Source organism: Lissotriton helveticus, chromosome 2_2 (genome assembly GCF_964261635.1).
Source record: "Lissotriton helveticus chromosome 2_2, aLisHel1.1, whole genome shotgun sequence".
NCBI classification, from domain to species: Eukaryota; Metazoa; Chordata; class Amphibia; order Caudata; family Salamandridae; genus Lissotriton; species Lissotriton helveticus.
The window spans coordinates 453,107,223-453,125,686 of record NC_136060.1 but is presented as its reverse complement, the minus strand read 5'-3'; the positions used below and the strand labels follow the sequence as shown (position 1 = coordinate 453,125,686).

The window sequence follows — 18,464 nt, the reverse complement described above, 5'->3', positions numbered from 1 at the left end:
AGGTACGAGTCCAGTTTAAATACATGACACGCCCCTATTGGCGGGCTGGGCTGATGCCGCGGTGTCTGCTGGAACAGGTAGGCTGTCTTTATTATTAGTGCATATATCGCAGTCCTAAACAGGGATCCTGTTCTGCCGCTGATAATCACCCGCTCCGCACCCCCTCGCCTGCCACGATAACAGCTGAGCATGGAGAAGGAGTGGTGAATATCCGGTCTCCTTCCGAATCTGTATGACTCCCAGTATAAGGTTCCAAATCAGGCTGGTACGGTGGCGGTGCTAGGCATATGCAGGTTCACTGCGACGCTCCTTTGTTCCGCCTAGATGTCCATGCACTCTTGAAGGCGGGTGCAGAAAACGGTGGCGGACCGTTGAAATATTGAGGCTCCTGTGTTAACAAACACGCCACACTCACGGGGGTGAAGAAGAGACAGGCATTTATTGAGCAGCAGCCTGCTGAATAGCTACAGGGTCCATGAACAGCCTCAGAGGATTCAGAGGCCGAGGGTTCGTCTTGCAAGTTCCGACGCGTTTCGAAGGTTCTGTTCCTTCTTCCTCATATATATTTTATTTTTTCCTTCCACCGGACCAGACTTTGGTCGTATGGGTCTATCTTCTTACACAGACTGCGTCATATGGGTCTATCATCTTACACAGACTGTGGTCATATGGGTCTATCATCTTACACAGACTGTCGTTGCATGGGTCTATCATCTTACACAGACTGTGGCCGCATGAGTCTATCTCAAGAACAAAAAGCCTGTAGGTCGAATTACGCTGAGATAATTAAACTAACACTGGACAAGTTTGCACATTAAAGATTACATCAATAATCAGAAGTGATGGGGCAAATAGATGTCACCAGATCTAAGTTGGGCACTAGCTACAATCAGCTGCACTCAGCCTAATGAAGGACTTCGAAAACCATACATTCCCCTCTTACCTGTCCGTCGGTACCTCCCGGCGTGATCTCGAGCCGAAAGGGACGCACCGACGGTCAGGCGGGGATGCGATTATATGCTAATGCTGAGTACGTGATTGGGCTCAGCTGTTCGTCACGGTAGCGCGTCGGCGACCGTGACGTAAGAGGGGAATGTATGGTTTTGCCCCATCTCAGTCTTGTACTGTATCTAGCCACGTTGTTGCTTGACTGTATGTGGGCTAAAGGGTTTTGAGTTCCAAATACGAATGACCCCTTTTTCTCAGTTTGCAGGAATCATTCTTGTGACCCGGGGTTGAGCTACCACCTTATTACAAACAGTAGGAGAGAGATTGTGTGTACTATCTCCCCTTAGGTATGAGTACATTGGTAAATCTCACGTTCATCACCAGCAATACCACCTGCAGCTGGTGTATGGAAAACAGATCTGCGCTATTTAACACCACGCAGCTATAACCTAAAATTTGCTAGAGGAGATTTCTAGTTCTGGTCGTTGAATGCCTCCATCTTAGTTCCCGTGGGGGTGATCACGTTGGACAGTTCAGTAAATTGTTGGGTTCTTTAAACTGTAACAGAGTCAAATCCTGTGACAGGTATCTAATAAAGGAACTGTCTTTACTTACATGTTTAGAGCGGGGCCTTATTCTTCCGAGCAGTTGCCGGGTGAGGTGAGGCATGCTTCCCACGCAAGGTTGGGTAAGTGTTATATTAAGTTTTTGAAACAATACACAGATTATCTGTCGGCGACATGATACAGCGCACATTTCAAGTAGCCATCACTAATTTGTGATTGGCTGGGCTGAGTTTAGTTAAACTATCACTGGCTTTGCACAAGAATAGCACTTCTCACCAAGTGCGCACTTTAGTCTTAATTTAATGTTTTTCTCTAAATGAGCACCACGTGTATGCAATATCTCCATGGTTATTTTCTCTTTCTTTGGATTTATTACAGGGAAGAACATTTGCATCTGTTGAGCCACTTGAGAAAGTGTGGTAGGATGGTCTTGATTGACCACTCTTCTTTTTCTCTTGATAATGGTCTGTTAGATTTCCTAAATATTGATTTCTTTTTTCTAGCATGATTGATAGTGTTATTGCAGTAGCATACATAAAAGCTTGGCCCTGACGAATGCCGGTGAACCTTCACCAATTGGCAGAAACATGTTGGCCCTATCTAATGAATTCCACCAAGCAATTTAGACAGTGATTTTGTCACACTGTCTTTTCACAATTTTTTAATCTGACGTCTAAACAAACACTAATAAAGGTCTTTGTTTGTCTTGACAGCCATTTTAACCACTTCACTTGATTTAATTTTTGCACTGCACATATCAGCTCCACCATTTGCAAGAACAACTGCGGTGACCAGACCATGGCCGAGTGATGCGAAGCCAAAATACATCAGGGTGTTCGCACACAGACCGAGGTTTGGGTGTCCTACATGATGAGGCTCCGCCATTTGGGTGGGCTGATAGGACTCAAACAGCAATTGTTGGCAGCCAGTCTGACTTCTGATTATTGATGTAATCTTTAATGTGCAAACTTGTCCAGTGTTAGTTTAATTATCTCAGCGTAATTCGACCTACAGGCTTTTTGTTCTTGATGTAGCTACACTGGGGGTGTTCACCTGTTTGGTCGTTAAACATTCCCTCGGACCCTCCACTACGAGTTGTTGTTTTGTCGCATGAGTCTATCACCTTACACAGACTGTGGTTGCATGGGTCTATCATTTTACACAGACTGTGTCCATCATCGCATCCAGACACGGTTGTACGGGTCTCTCATCTCATCAAGACTGCGGTCGTATGGGTCTATCATCTTATCCAGACTGGGTTGTATGGGTCTAGCATTGTATCCATATAGGTTTCTCACCGTAAGAGCTGTTTCTCAGATAAATACTTAGGACACAAACTAGATTTAAATATGAGGTTAAGTGTCTCGCCATCTACATACTCGATATAGTTTTATTGAATGTTACTTAGGATTTTCTTCTTTACACTAGTGTTTTCCTATTATACATAATGCAAACCCAACAGCAGCAACTAGTGTATGTGGGCATGAGGTAAATGCAAAGCATTGTGACTTGATGCCATGCTGGTTAGCATGTGCAGCGGGATTCACCCAAACCGAGGACCAATCCCCACAAACAGCTCTATACAACGCCCACCTCGATCTTAGATTGGAAGGACCCAGTGAGGCCAACACTGCTCCCCGACCAAAGCAAGTTGTTATTTAAAGACAACCCCTGCGCAGCATTTGTCATTCTCTTGGTACTTTAAGGAAGTGGTGCTGACCAGATGCTTTTGATGTTGAATGGCATACTGAAATAGGCAATCTGCTTTACAGTCTTCAATCAACATTTATCCTAAAGTTTTCCTGTGAAGTATGCACTCCCCCCGCTGTTTGTGATTTGCACTCATTTGCAGCAAAACATTTTATGCTTTAATCCTCAAATTAAAAAAAAACTACAAAAAAACATCGTCGGACATTCTCCAACTGGGCCAAAAGTACTATACTGGCGTCAGGGACACAACCTCTCTCTAGAGGTAATTACAGACACTGTGTCCAGTCCTGGGCTTTGCTGTGGTAGCCTAACGCATTCTGAGTGTTGTGGTCTTACATTGCTCCTATTGATGTGGCATTTGACTAATATACCTGTGATCAGTGATTTGTAGGTGTGAAAAGGTCAGGACTGGGGACAGTGTCCATGATGACCTGGAATGAGGTAGTCATCCTAATCAGCATGCAACAAATAATGCACTTTTCTAGCATCTACCAATGGGCAGTCAGCATTATTTTATCTCAGAGTGAAGTTAACGTCATTAATAAAATATTAAATAAAGTGGGGGACAACAAACAACCTTGGATAATGCACTTTGGGGCATCAAACCGGTCAGAAGACTTCCTTTGTGACCAGTATACACTGGAAAGATGGCTTTAATCAAGCTACCTTAGACTATATTATTCAGCAGAGTTCCTTCAACAGGGACCAGTCCATATTATAAACAACCATGGAATAATTCAGAAAATCCACTGTCTTCCTTTGGAAAGTTTGACAGACCTTATGAATAAGACCAGCATATGGAGACCTGGATTCACTGTTTCGCAAGCGTATCTGAAGCCTGTCTACCATTGGATGATTAAATTACATCTTTTTCCCAAATGATTCTGCAATCTGTCAACCAGATGTTTTTAGCAAAGCTTTTACCAACTGGCTACCAATGGAATGAGTACAGTGCTGCTGTGTAACATTCAGATCCCCTTTTAAAAAATAAAGACTACGATTGTTTTCGCCAATGGTGTCAATACCTGTCCTGATGTGTTCACCTCATTAAAAAAAAAGAAGGTAGGGAGCTGCAGGGACTGAAAATGGATAGGTTCCTTAGAGGCTTGTCTATAGCGTGTGATGTTCACACCTTCCTCTTTCCCTAATTAAACAACGGCCAAAATGATCCTACTGAGGGGGTAAAATATGATAACCCTGTGATGATGGTATAGATCAAAATGTTAATGCCCCAACAATGTTGTCCCCAAATCACGAACCCCTGAAAAGTGATATAGTTTGAAAAAATCTGAAATGCATGCTGTACAAATCATCAAACGTAATTTAAATTGTGCACTATCATTAAATTTTTTTTTTTACATTTCCAAAGTTAGTTAAAAAGAAATCTCTGAATTCCCCCTCTATATTAATATATCGCAATCTCTCCTTACAAATACTGAAATACAGATCCTGCCATATTGCATCAATGCACACTAGTGAACATTATATTCATCCAGTTGGAACTTCTCGTTATGTAAACAATGATCTATAGAATATCCGTTCATGCAGCGTTTCAGTGGTGTTGGTCAATATCCGCCCCCTCCACTGGATTTGCAATTTCATGGATCAATGAGGGAAAAAAAACAGTGACATTTTCTAGGCAAAATTTACAACATAGTTCCAAGTTTGGGGACAACAATGTAGTGTTTTGATGGTTTACTCTGTCAACTTAGTAATCAAGGGGTAGCTCTCTTGTTTCCTATATTGGTTTAAAAAATGATTACGTCAATTCTTCTATCCCTGGACTTTTGGTGAATTGCCATCTGTGGTTTCCCTCCCACTATTCACCAAAGACTATGTGTCAATTTACAGATTATCCTTAAAATAAGTGCAATGTGAAGAGATATGTTGGGATATCCCTTGGATTATCGGCTCAGATGACCTAAAACATGCTATCCGTGGCCCTGGGAGCATAAGTAGAGAAGTGTGGCTCAATGGTTAGAGCGGCAGACCCTGCTGCAGAGGTCTGTCCTGGACCAGGGTTCAATTCCCACCTCGGCGGGTCTCGGCTCAATTTCCTCGGACCTGATAATTCTCGCCTCGGTGCCTACTCTAATCACGAGTCCCACTCTGCACCTCTGGGCAATAGCTTGCTTAATCTCTACAACGGCCCCAACAACGCTGAGGATGCCTGACTTCACCTTGGGGGTGCCCAGGAGTGGGCTCCTCACAGGGAAAGGCCAGGAAGGGTTCCTCGGCGGTATTCGTACAAGCGCCGAGATGCCTACGGGTAGTCGTGCGCTATACAAGTGCGTAATCATTTCATTTCATAAACAAAGGATCTGCTCTTCAGCAATCAGTGGACACCTGAACACTTCAAAGAAGGCTTCACATAATTGGAGTGATTTAAGAGTGGAGGTGTGAAGCTTATGGTTAGGACATTACGGTAGACACCTAAAGGCCATCTGGTGACTCCTCTTGGGCGCCAGAGCAAATTACTAATGAAGAAGATCCACATAGGGTGGAACAAATTCAATCAAAATGCTGCCAGCAGAAGGGAGTGGAGAAAGGATAGTTAAATTGTTTACATTTAAAGAGCTCAAAAAACAACTGACTCAAACTAGAAGTCTATGGCTACTCAGGAGGAAACAGGGCTTAAAGAGACCATAAGAAGATGATCAACTTTGCGTAACATCTTCCAAGATATCCCGAACAAGGTAGAAGAACCTTAGTCAATGCAAGAAGAATAACTACAACAACCACAGAAATAATTAAGTGAAGCAAAAATGGATGAAGAGCGATTATCAGGATATTAACCCCTTCCATGCTGATGACGGCCCCCGTCCGTCATGCATCACGGTGGGCGTGTGCTGATGACGGCTGGGGGCCGTCATGAACCCGCCACTCATTAAAATGGACGCACAGGCGCAGAATCGCGGCCGTGCCCAAGGGGTTAAACATAGGAGAGAGTGGAGATACACTAACAAATATTGAAGAAGGAAAAAATAACAACTCCTGATTTTTAAAGAGAATGTTGAAATAGAAGCTCCTGCAAAACTTTTTCCAGTCAAAAATGGCTGTGACGGACAAAGTTTGCAATGATGGCAAACCTCACAACTCTTGCTTAGGATGTATCTTACAGTCACAGAACTTTGCCAGTGGAATTATAACTTGCCACAAATCTGCTGTTTCTATAGCAGGGATATCTAGAACCTATGCAGTACTTTTTTGTATTGTCTTTATTGGTTTTCAACTATAACAAACAATTCAACAATGACAAGCTGCCGAGAATCACATCACCAGAGAAAATTATGAAGGCGCAAGAGCAGGGAAGACACATTATCAGGATAATCAAATGTGAAAGATCACAGATCAGTGTATTCGATGCTTATAATTATAAAGTGGATAGGTGGAATACAGTTGAGAGGGGTCTGTAATTGGGTGAAAGTTAATCTGTAGAATCATGTTAGGGTGCGAAAGTATTCACGCAAAGGTTGCCAAATATCTTGGGGGGCGAGACGTAGGGGGGTTGTAGGAGGACATAGTCTTCACTAACGTTGCCACAATACATCATGCTTGTAAGCAAATCTGAGGAAATGGGTATTTTGTTGCTGCCCCAATTGAGCGTGATCTCACGCCTGGCTAATAAGAAGGCCATTGAGGTGAGTCGGTGTAAGGAACATGGTATGTTCTTGGTGCACCCCAAGAGGATCAGGAGAGGATCATGTGTAATCTCTATATCTGTCATAGTTCTGACTTGGATAAAGACAGAAACCCAATATACAGATGTCACTGGGCCCGTACATGTTAGGAGCGCAAAATCTGCTCCCAGTGATTGGCATTTTAGACGGAGGTCAGACCGAGTGAGGTCTAATTTGGCTATATCTGAGGGGGAGAGGTAAATGCAATGGAGAAAATTTAAATTCAACAGATTATGCCTATGGCTAATTGGAATACATTGAATCTGTGAGCAGCAGTATGACCATATCTTATCAGTATGGAGTATTCCCAATTCCTTCGCCTATACTACCCATTCACGTGTAGTAGTGTCAGGGTTCATGGTAATACACAGATGGTACAGTCTAGAGGTCATGCGGTCACCATCCACGTCTGACACCACGAGTGTCAGAGGTGAAAAATTCTCTGGGGGAAGTGGGTGAGAAGGGAGAAGAGATCATAGAGTGTTGTGCAGTCTCTGAAAAATAGAGTGGTCCATGTATGAGGAGTCATGCAAACGGATGTCAACCGTTGGTTGCACAAAATAGCCATCAGAGAAATGTCCCCAATGGTGAATAGATTATGGCGGCTGAGTGTACGCTAGACTAACTTTTCATGCGTGAGTTGGAGCCAAGGATTATTGTGAAGTGGAAGGACAGGGGAGTAAAAAGGACCGCCACCCAATGTCCTCCGAAGTCTACGTCATGTGCAACAGGTTGTGGACACAGATTGAATGTTGTTGGCTTCCAATGGGGTACCCTTTGGCAGGATTGATGAGTGTGAGACACCATCCAATTGGTCCCGCTCTGGTCTGGGTGGTACTATCGATGTGTATATTGACACTGGGCAGCAAGGTAGCATAGATCAAGATCGGGAACCCCAAATCCGCCACAGTCAGAAGGGAGAATAAGAGTATCCCAACAGATAGGGGGATGACCGCCAGCCCAAACAAGGCACAAGAGGAGATGGCACAAAGAATGAAAGTAGGTCTGTGATAGTGGAATAGGAATGTTTAAGGAAAGGTATAAAAAACGAGGAAGTACATAGAAAGGGGTACTTTAATCCAGAGGTCTACTTGTGTGGCAAGGTCTGCCATTGCCGGGCCCTAAATAAGCTGTAATATTTGGTCCTTGTCTCTGTGGGGCCAAATGTCTAAATATTTGGTGCCACTTGCAGCCCATGTGAAGGGGCGATCTGTAGGTGCGGGGTGTGCAGAGTCTGTCAAAGGGCAAAGTTCTGATTTGGTCCAGTTCATCTGGAGCCCGAGCCTATGCAGTACTTAATGCAAAAGTAATGTCAACTTTTTAAATTGGAAACTTGCATTTAAAGCATTGAGCTTTTCGGGCTGAATTGTGATTTTTCTCTCTTTGTGGCTCACGGTGCCAGTTAAGAAATATAAATGTGTTAGGATGTTGTACCAATTTCGTACCACTTCCCGTGAATTGCATAGAGTGTAGTGTCTTGTCAGTGTTATTTACACACTTATCATTTTGTGATTCAAGTAATACCCCTTTCAATTTGCTGAAAAAGATGCACAACTTGTGTAAGGGGGCAGGAAAAAAACAGTTTGTGCCTCGTTTGGATATAGTTCCACATGTCACCTAGGCAGACGTGTACATTATTGAAGGTGTGAGATGTTCTAACCTTGTAACCTTGAACCCGAGCTTCGCTCCCAGGCCGACAGGTCGCGTGATGGAGTCGGTGGTCCCCCTGTGTTTCTGTCTATGCAATGCAGCGCACTGTCATATTGACACTTTCTTCATTCAAGCAGATCTCCTCATCGGTAATCTGGTCCCAAGGGGCCACGTTTATTCTTTTTATAGCGCTTTTTTCTTACATGTTTCTCCAACAATATATAAAGGGGCAGATGTATCAAAGGTTTTAAACCAGGCTGAGAAAATGTGTTCGTACATATGGCCCAAAGTCCTTTGTAAAGTGCTGCGTTCCTTGTTGGAGCTGCGCTGCGTGAAATACAAGATAGCGCCTCACATGGGGCAGCAAGCGCTATGCAAATGCCAACATAATATAATGAGGATTGGATGTTTCTATGAACATATAAATTGACCCAGGACAACCAGGGGTAGGTGAGTTGGGGACAGATCCGCGCTTTATAAACTATGGGGCAGATTTACAAGCTCCTTGCACCACTTTTGCGTCACTTTTCCCATGTTAAAAGTGACGCATAAGTGGCGCAAGGGCCTTGTATATCTGCCCTTAAATGTGCAAATAAAGGTGTAAATCGAGTACCACAGGTCACAAGGAGCCCTGCTTCTGTGGTCCCTCCCACCTTGACTGCATGCCTGGAGCCTCGCTGCCAGGTCCAGCCTCCGGCAGGGATGCTTGGCTTGGACTTGGATGAGTGAGGAAAGGCGCCCGAGGATGGTAATTAAAGACGCAGTAGCAGCGCATTGTCTGATTTCGATGGACGATAAATAAATTGTGGTGAATACTTGGCCCCACCTCCACACTCCTAAAGTATGAGCTTTCTTTCTGCGAAATCTTGCACTTTTTACTAGTACCTTTTTACTAGCTGTTCAAAAGTTTTGCTTTTGAACGTGTATGTACTGTATTTAAGGTAAAACAAGACTCTGCAACAGGTGAAAACTTGTACAGAACAAAAGAAAAGTTGCCACGCACGTGTTAAAGGCCGACTTCAATCCCCACTGGGTTCACCGCCAACCCTGGGTTCGGGAGCAGCGGCGTAAAGCGCTTCAAAGCCTTGCTAGGATGAGTAAACGCTACGAATTCAATCGCGATATTTTCTGGCAATGATTGCACGCGGATCCCGATGGAACAGAACACGCACATGTTGAAGTGTCAATGGCCGGGAATCGGGCAGGAGGAGGACGGAACGGGCAGGAGGATTTATAGATAAAATGACACAACCCGACGACAGAGGGAGACAAAGGGATGGGTGAGTGGATGGACAGATTGAACGATGTATAGACGCAGGTTGACCCCTAAACACATAACTGGAAACTAGATGGATAGCTGCAGAAAGAGAGAGATTCAAAAGAGGGGACAGGTGGGTGGATGGACTGACGGACAGATGAACGGACGGATGGAGAGTTCTACTAAAGCTCGCACACGTACATTAAAAAAGTAGCTACATAAATAATATTTGAAAGAGACAGGCTATGTATATTACACGCTGCCAGTTCGGTGTGTCACTTGTCGAAATAAATTGAGGATTCTGTTAGACATTTTGCTGTAAGTGAGGTTGGTGATATCGCAAATGCCACAGTGCCCCTATTTGTAGGATTTAATGGACGCACGCCACACTCATTGACATGCTTGCCACAGACATAATTTAAAACCGCAAACGACTGAAACCGCTTTGTGCTGTTTAATGAGGTTTGGAAAGGTTTAGTGCATCGCCTGTGTATTTTTTTATTTGTATTCGATTTTTAGAGAAATCATAAAAGACATCAGCATAAGACAATTTATGACATACAAAATTGATGCAATGACATTTTAAGTGTTTTATATTGCTTTTACTGCTTTTTGTGCCTTGATAGATTATATGATTTTAAATAATCAACACAATAAACTACTTTGTACTTTGTACTTTGAAATGTTTAAATCGCCTGTGTAAGTTGCACCTGTTTGTTAAACTCCCCTGACTTTGTTGAAGGTGGCTGAACAGAGCGTCCACAGGTGGCGGCTGGCGCGCGTGGCGCAGGGGGCATCACCTTACCTAGCGGCAGCACGAAGAAGAAGGGGAACCAGCAGAGGATGAAGACCCCCACCACGATGGCCAGCGTCTTGGCCGCCTTCTTCTCGCGGGAGAACTTGAGCAGGCGCACGGAGAGCGAGCTGCGGAAGGTGTGGCCGGCCTTGGCCCGGGACAGCGACTCCTCCAGCACGCTGCGGCAGTGGATGCGCAGCACCACCTCCATCGACTTGCTGCGCTCCTTCTTGACGCCCGCCTCCAGGCTGCGCGTGGTGCGCCGGGCCACCACGTAGATCTGGAAGTACATGACCAAGATCACAAGGAGCGGCAGGTAGAAGGAGCAGAGCGACGAGAAGAGCACGTAGCCGGGCTCCTCGGTGATGCTGCAGACGCTCTCGTCCGGCGGCGGGGGCTCCTTCCAGCCCAGCAGGGGCCCGATGGAGATGACCATGGAGGACAGCCAGAGGACCACCAGGATGACCACCGCCTTGCGCTCCGTCATGATGGTCGGGTACTTGAGCGAGTACTTGACGCCGATGTACCTGTCGATGGAGATGATGCACAGGGACATGATGGACGCCGTGCAGCACAGGACGTCCACCGCCGCCCAGATGTTGCAGAAGATGCGCCCGAAGGCCCAGAAGCCCAGCACCTCCAGGGTGGCCGAGAAGGGCAGCACGGTGGTGCTGAGCAGCAGGTCGGCCATGGCCAGGTTGACGATGAAGTAGTTGGTGACCGTCTGCAGGTGCCGGTTGAAAGCCACCGACAGGATGACCAGAATGTTGCCCACGATGGCGAAGAGGATGAAGACGGCCAGGAAGATGCCCACCCCGATGGCCTGCGGGTCCAGGGGCTGCAGGGCCCCGAGAGTGCCGTTGTTCTCCGAGGCGTTCCCGGCCAGGGAGGATGCGTCGGTCTCCGGACGGCTCCCATTCACGCTGGCATTCCCAAAATCGGCAAAAGTCATTTTAACATGGTCAGGAGAAAGTCGGTTCCAAACGAAGGCTCGGGCGGGCGGCAGGCATCCTGGCTGCGCTGCCCTCTCCTCGCTAGCAGAAGTTGGGTACCGAGGTCCGCGGGTCTGGAGACGCAAAAGTGCGCACGGAAGACGGCTTCATTGCGCGTCCATCACAGAGCTGCCACTCGGCCGGTTAGTGGAGGGACTGCGGTGGTGCTCCCCTGGGTGGCTCGCCATGCCCTCCTGGGACTCCGGGGTTGCCTGCTTTCAACTGGTGGCATCGCCCGGCTGAGGAGAATCCCTGTCTGTGTGTGAGCATCACTGGAAGCGCGAACAGCCCAGCACCGGCTGCGCCCGCCCCGCCCTCCCCGAGCCAGCACATGGCAGCAAGTGCACCTCACAGCAGCGGCTCTTCGACGCCCTGTGCCCTCTGCCCCTCCCGCCTTGAGTCCTTCTCCCCGCTGCCTGCAGGCAAAAGATGGTCCATAAACACAGAAGGGAAGCTGTCCCCTCAACTCCAAACCCCCGCGCTCCCCGGAGTCTCCTCCCTTCTCCCATCCTGGCCACTTGGTGCTTGAGGTGCAGAGTGGGTGGAGTATCTACCGCAGCCGCTAGAGGGCGGAGAAGATCAACTTTTCGCTCTTTACAGCTTAAGCCGATGATACTATTTTTAGACTGTTCTGGTATTTAGCAGTCCCACCAGGTAGCATCCGGTGCAGTCTTCTTCTACTGGAGGCGCTCACCTGCTGAAAGTTTTAATAACACACAGGCCTCGACCAAGAGCAGCTCCTTCAAAGTTGAACAACCCTCGTAATGATGCATGTATGCAACACGTGTTTTGCATAATTTATAGTCTGCCCTGTAAAAGAGATCAGACTGTTTCAATAAAACAAGCGAGGCAGATTAGAATAGTCGAGCTCACGGCGCTGCGAATCTCCAAACACAGCCACCTTAATCCCCCTCCCCCGCTCCAGACGTGAACTTTGACCCTTCTTGCACCTGGCATCGATTATCCGGGGGTCGCTGAAGCCCTTTGAAGCTGCCCCTCGGATGTGAAAACTCTCCCGTCTGCGGTGAGACGGGCTCGTCCAGGCTTCAGACAGCGAGGGTCCGCGATGCTCACATGCATTCCTCAATAATGCAAAACTGTCCCCGGGGCCTTAACATCCAACAGGAGCCCTGCGGGGAGGCGCGCGGACTCGGCGCATGTCAGCTAAGGATAACAACAGAAAGCATACGGTGTGGGGTCAACAGGTTCCCGGCCCCCATGGAGGGAATAGGTGAGGGAGAGGCAGGGGTGATGGGAAACGGACCCAAAGGAAAGAGGGACAGATATAGAGAAGAACGTAACGTTTGTTCTTGTATTTTGAGTGTTTGTGTTTTCTGTTTTGAGTGTCTGCCATTTAGTGCAGTATTATACCTCTATTTGTACTTTGTACGCTTTTGTAACTTGCACACATGTCACTTTTTTTCCTCTGGTAACGTATCGTTTGCTACCTCTTGTATTTTGTTTGCTCTCGATACATGCGCAATTGTCACAATTGCCTTATGTAACGTAACGTTTGCTTTTGTAACATTGCTGACTTGTAATTTTTCCTCATGTTTCACTACTGTTCCTTTTGTGAAGCGCCCCGACACCTTCGGGTAAAGTCTGCGCTATATAAAAACGCAAAAAATAAACAAATAAATAAACAGAGAGAAGAGGAATGGGGGCGAGTGAGAGAGAAGAAAATGGTATCTGGATGTCAGTGTGGAATAGAGAGACAGGGCGGACATAGAATGGAAGACAGTTATAGAGTTTAAGGCAAATAGAAAGAAATAGAGAATAGGAGGAAAGAAAGCCCCTCTGTTGAGAGAGAGAAAGAGAGACTTGATGAGGAGGAAAAGGAGGGACAGACAGACGTGAGAGAGTAGGGTGGGAGAGAGACGGGTGGAAGATAGTGAGGGAGAGGATGAGCGAGAGTGAGAGCAAGGAAGCAAAGCAGACACAAAGGCAATGGGGTAGAAAGGATGGGGAAGCTAGAGAGACGGCGTGTGATGGAGAGAGAGAGACTAGAAAGGAGGAGGGCGGGAACGGTAAAGAGAGCGCGAGGCACAACGGAAAGACGAGTGAGAGGGGGGAGTGATAGAAGACGAGTGAGAGGAGGGAGTGATAGAAGACGAGTGAGAGGAGGGAGTGAGAGAAGACGAGTGAGAGGAGGGAGTGAGAGAGGACGCGCGAGTGGGGGGAAGTGCAAAAAGGAATATGAGAGCGACGAAAGGGGCGAAGGAAGTTTAAGAAGTGCAACAGTGGGTCTGATTCACAGAGCCATTCGCGCATGTAATTTAAACTTGCATTATTTAGCTTTACTGTAAGTAGACATTTAACGTAAACTACGCGTGGAGTAATGAAAAGTGAGGGGGCTTAGGGGGGCCCCCTCCGGGCTCAATCAGGAGCTCTCCCGGCCAGAGTTCAGTGCCGAGGGGGCCCCTTGGAGCTAGGCCCCCCCCCCCGCACCGCGTGTGCTGCGGGGTCATGTGTTACGCCCCTGAACTACGCTCCAGCATAGATACATCGAAGACGGATCTGGAAAGACTCCTGGGCAGAGGCGCAACTATAGCCAAATTTCGGGGGGGGGGGGGGCCCTAAGAAAAAATTTCGGGGGGGGAGGCTGAATCTTTAAGCAATCGGCATAGTGGAGCTGCAGGGGTTCTTAGAAGAGGTGAAACAACAGCAAGGCCTCATTAATGCAAATGGCCTTTTAAAGACCTGTGATGTGCTCAGGTGCGGCTGTGTGTGTGCCCGGGAAGCTGTCTCATCCCGGGCTGCCACACACAAGGGGGGTGAGGGGGGCATTGCTGAAGCCCTTTGAGTCCAATGGGTGTTGCGTGCCTGCTCCCGGGTACACACCTTGGGTATTCTGCAGGCAAAGCCCCGGACTGAGTCTTTCACCTGAGTCCGCCATTCCTCAGGTCAAACTCTCTCAGGCGGCAGAAGTCGCGTGGTTATCACAAAGGGGTGTATACATACATTGCTGCACGTTGAACCCTGTGCTCTTAGGCATTGGATGAAGGCAGCTCTCAGTCATGGGGGTATAAATGTCCGAACTGCCGGATTGTCTATCAGGAATAACTAATACCTGACTGGGAAATACGTGAGAAATGAGAGCACAGGGAACATTGTGTCAGATGGATATAGTTTTGGCTTTGCGATTACCAAATAGGGAATTTTTGCAATTATCTATTTGGTAATCGCAAACACCCATGTGCCAATGTGCCTTTGACACATTTTGCGATTCCCAAGGGATTGCAAATGGACCTACCTCATTAATACTCATGAGGTAGGTCTCAGTCTGCGACCCATTGGGAATCGCTAAAATCACAGGGATGGTGGTCTGCTGGGGTCAGCAGAACCCATTACTGTGATTGCTTTTTAATAAATCAATTTGAAGGACCACGACATACATTTCAGAAATCAAGATGAAAAGTTTTCTTTTCAGTTTTCAAGTAGGCAGTAGTCCGAGGGTCTACTGCCTGCTCATAAAAACATGTTTTCCCCAATATTTATAAAGGGGAAGTGGTCAGCTGAGGACCTCTTCTCATTTGCGAATGGGTTACCACCAACTCAGAGTGGGTGGTAAACTGCAAATGTTTTGCAACCGCATTTCGGATGCATAGCATTCACTTATGCCACCGCGAGCCAGTATTAGGAAGGAACACCCTAACAATCCCCTTCATAATACTGAATCGCTAACCCTATTTGCAGTTTGATAATCGATTACCAAATTGGAAATAGGCGTTGGTATATGGAAAAAAAAAATGATTCCACAAATGGTCCGATCCTGTTAATTGGGCCTTTTGCAAATGAAAGTTCGCTTTGTACATCTGGCCCATTATGTTAGCGGAACTTAAAGCCACATTGAAGATTTCAGGAAGTCACTGATGACGTAAACTAGGGTTTATACAAAATAGGGGTTTTGCCCAAATAACCCTCATATACCCGAGCAAAAGAACATCAACGATGTATTTCCAAAGAAAGAAGGAATAGAGGGACCAATCAAACATTTATTTTCATTGAGAGTACAATTAATTACCCTGATTATCCCAATTAATATTTATAGCAAACTAATTTCCACTATTCAAACTTATATAAGTGTCAAATGACGGGGCAAAATAAAATTTGACCAAAACAAAAATACATATATAAACCTCATATATACAAAATATACACATTCATTACAAATACATTAGAATCACATTCATATATATTGCACACTACATATATACAATATATACAATATATACAACATATATAGAACATACAAATATAATATACAGAAAGGAAAATAAGTAATTCCCCTACTGAGATCAAAACAATCAGAATGTACACTCTTAATTCAGCGTAGTACACTGTAAGGTAGTCTCTGTTGCGCATGAGGGATAACACCTCAAAATTATGAGTATGGCGCTTTCCTTAATTCAAACAGCTCAAAATGATGGGACTCCTTTGAAAATGTCGACGCAGGCGCAGTCGCGTTTCAGCCAATAATTCCTTTCGGCTTCATCAGGACAGGGGATCAGTATCTCTTAACTGAATGGAGACTCTCTCCAACAACAAAGCTAGCAGGGACAATCCATCTGCCTGCTAATGTAGTCACTATGGATACTTTAAAATGCTGTATTCCACTGGCTTAAGGGAAATTCAACTGTCCACTAGTCACCATGTTCAATAAGCAGGGAAACAACTCCTGCAACACGGGTTCCCCATCAAGGACACCAAATCTCGATGTGTTCGAACCTCTCGTACCCAAACAGCACGTCTACTAGGGTTTAGCATAACAATGATCAACAAGTTAAAACAGATTCGCTGTTTTAGCATCGTTATCAGCTGCCCGTTAATCCCCAGGTCATGGGAGGCCACTGTAAAAAGTATCTGCATCTGCTGGTATGGCTGCCTCTGAAAAATGGCGTTCAAAGGCTTGTAGGTACTTTAGAATAATTTTAAGCTGAGGTCTGCTGCCCCATATGCTATTCAACTCGCCCCAAATGTTGCTGCAAAAAGTGTAAGTGGACCACTGTACTAAAACAAAACCTAATAAAAGAGGGAGGTGGTCTATTTTTACACCAAGAGGGGCTGGACCTGGAGAGAAACTGTATATAAATGTATATCCCTATACTGTGAATTTTGAATTACACTCGCTTATTTGCATACTGTATACACTTTATAGCCAACACCTGCGTGTGTGTGTGTGTGTGTGTGTGTGTGCTCATTAACTTTGGTTCAGACCAATAGATTTTCAAGTCGTAATTTTTTGGGGAGCTCCTTTTTCACAGCACCATAATGAAATTCACTCATTGATCATGATCACTTGGTTTAATATCTTTGCCATAGGTTCAATTTCATTTATAGAAATCCATGCCCTGATGAGACCCTATAACTAACTTAGCCAGGACGAAACATGTTGACACTGTTGCTGAAGGAGGAAAACACAATTGCAAATGAGAGGATAAACAGATTAGCTTAATGTGCCAAAGTTCTCCCCTTGCTGGGGATGGATCCAGCATTTATTGCCCTGGAGTCTCAGAGACCCTTCCGAGAGAGTCCACAGTGACAAGGGATTCACACATTGTGGAGGACTGGGATTGTTCCCCTTACCACTGGGAATCGTCTCCTACCTTGCCTGAAGTCAGACACTGTGTTCACGCTGGGTTTTCTACCCCCTCCCCCTTATCTTCCCTCCTTCATTCTTCTTAGTGTGCCCGTGACCAAAGCAATCCTCTCCCCTTGTTGGGGAGGGATCCATGCCCTGGAGTCTTAGTGACCCCGGTGAGAGAGTCCACTGCGACAAGGGAATCGCACATAATGGAAGACTGGGAATGATCCCTTTACTGCGGTGAGCCGTCTCCTACCCAGCCGAATATCAGACACAGTTACTTCCTCGTCTCCTCGCGGTGTCTCCTACCCCCTCCCCCACCTCTTCCCTCCTTCATACTTTGCTTGCCTCCCCTATTCCTTTCTCCCCTGAATCTATCTCTCTCCCCCTGCCTGCTTTGTTTATCTTTGTGCCTTTGCTCTGTTTAATCTCCCTCCCCATCGCCCTTTTACATTACCCCCTTACTCTTCGACACCCATGAACCAACGGATGTAATGTAATTGATGTACGTTCTGTAACAATGTGTAACTTGTAACCTATTTAACTCTCCTCATGTAAAGCGCTCTGATACCTCCGGGTCTAGCCAGCGATATATAAAACTCAAGTAAATAAATAAATAAAACGATAAGTGAACGAAGGAATATATTGCCTGTTACAGGGACCACAATGCTCAACAATATCTAGTAACTTCGTTAGTGCCCCCAATGTTAGATTAGGCAACCAAAAGTAGAAATATCTAGAATATAGATTTAGGTTGTAGATTGATATATTAAATGTATATATGACCCATGACTACATCACCTAGGTGGCCTCTTGGTGCTGAGCTAAAACAGATCTGTCTGTCAGAAGTGGGGAGAGTCATATAGAGATAAAGCAGGTGCCCTCACTTAAACAGGATAGAATGAATTGTTTTCTGGAATTACAAGTTTTAGAAATGTGTTTCATAGGCATAGAAGGAGGAAGGCTTGACTTCTACATGTTTTGCTTATTTTGATGTGCCGGTAACAGTAGCAATCCCAAAGATCTTAGGGCCCGATGTAGGTAAAACTTATTTACCGATTCTTAATTACCGAATTTTACCGATTCGGTAATTAAGAATCGGTAAATATGAAGTGTGGACATGTAGGTCCATCCAGATGTGTTTTTTACCGAATCGGTAAATATCTGTATTTACCGATTCGGTAAATACCGACCGGTAATGCTCCATTCATTCCTATGGGCTTTGAAGCCCATGGGAATGAATGGGGCATTACCGGTCGGTATTTACCGAATCCGTAAAT

General features: G+C 45.8%; 1 protein-coding gene across 1 annotated transcript in view; it reads right to left on the bottom strand.

The window, feature by feature from the left end:
- LOC144821883 (alpha-1D adrenergic receptor-like) overlaps window positions 1–11,994 on the bottom strand; it is a 299,307-nt gene extending 287,313 nt beyond the window's left edge. The window contains exon 1 of the mRNA XM_078679039.1: window positions 10,618–11,994. Coding sequence (XP_078535165.1) covers window positions 10,618–11,560 — 943 coding nt within the window. The 5' untranslated portion in view covers window positions 11,561–11,994. The remainder of the gene's footprint in view (window positions 1–10,617) is intronic.
- Between the last annotated feature and the right edge of the window lie 6,470 nt (window positions 11,995–18,464).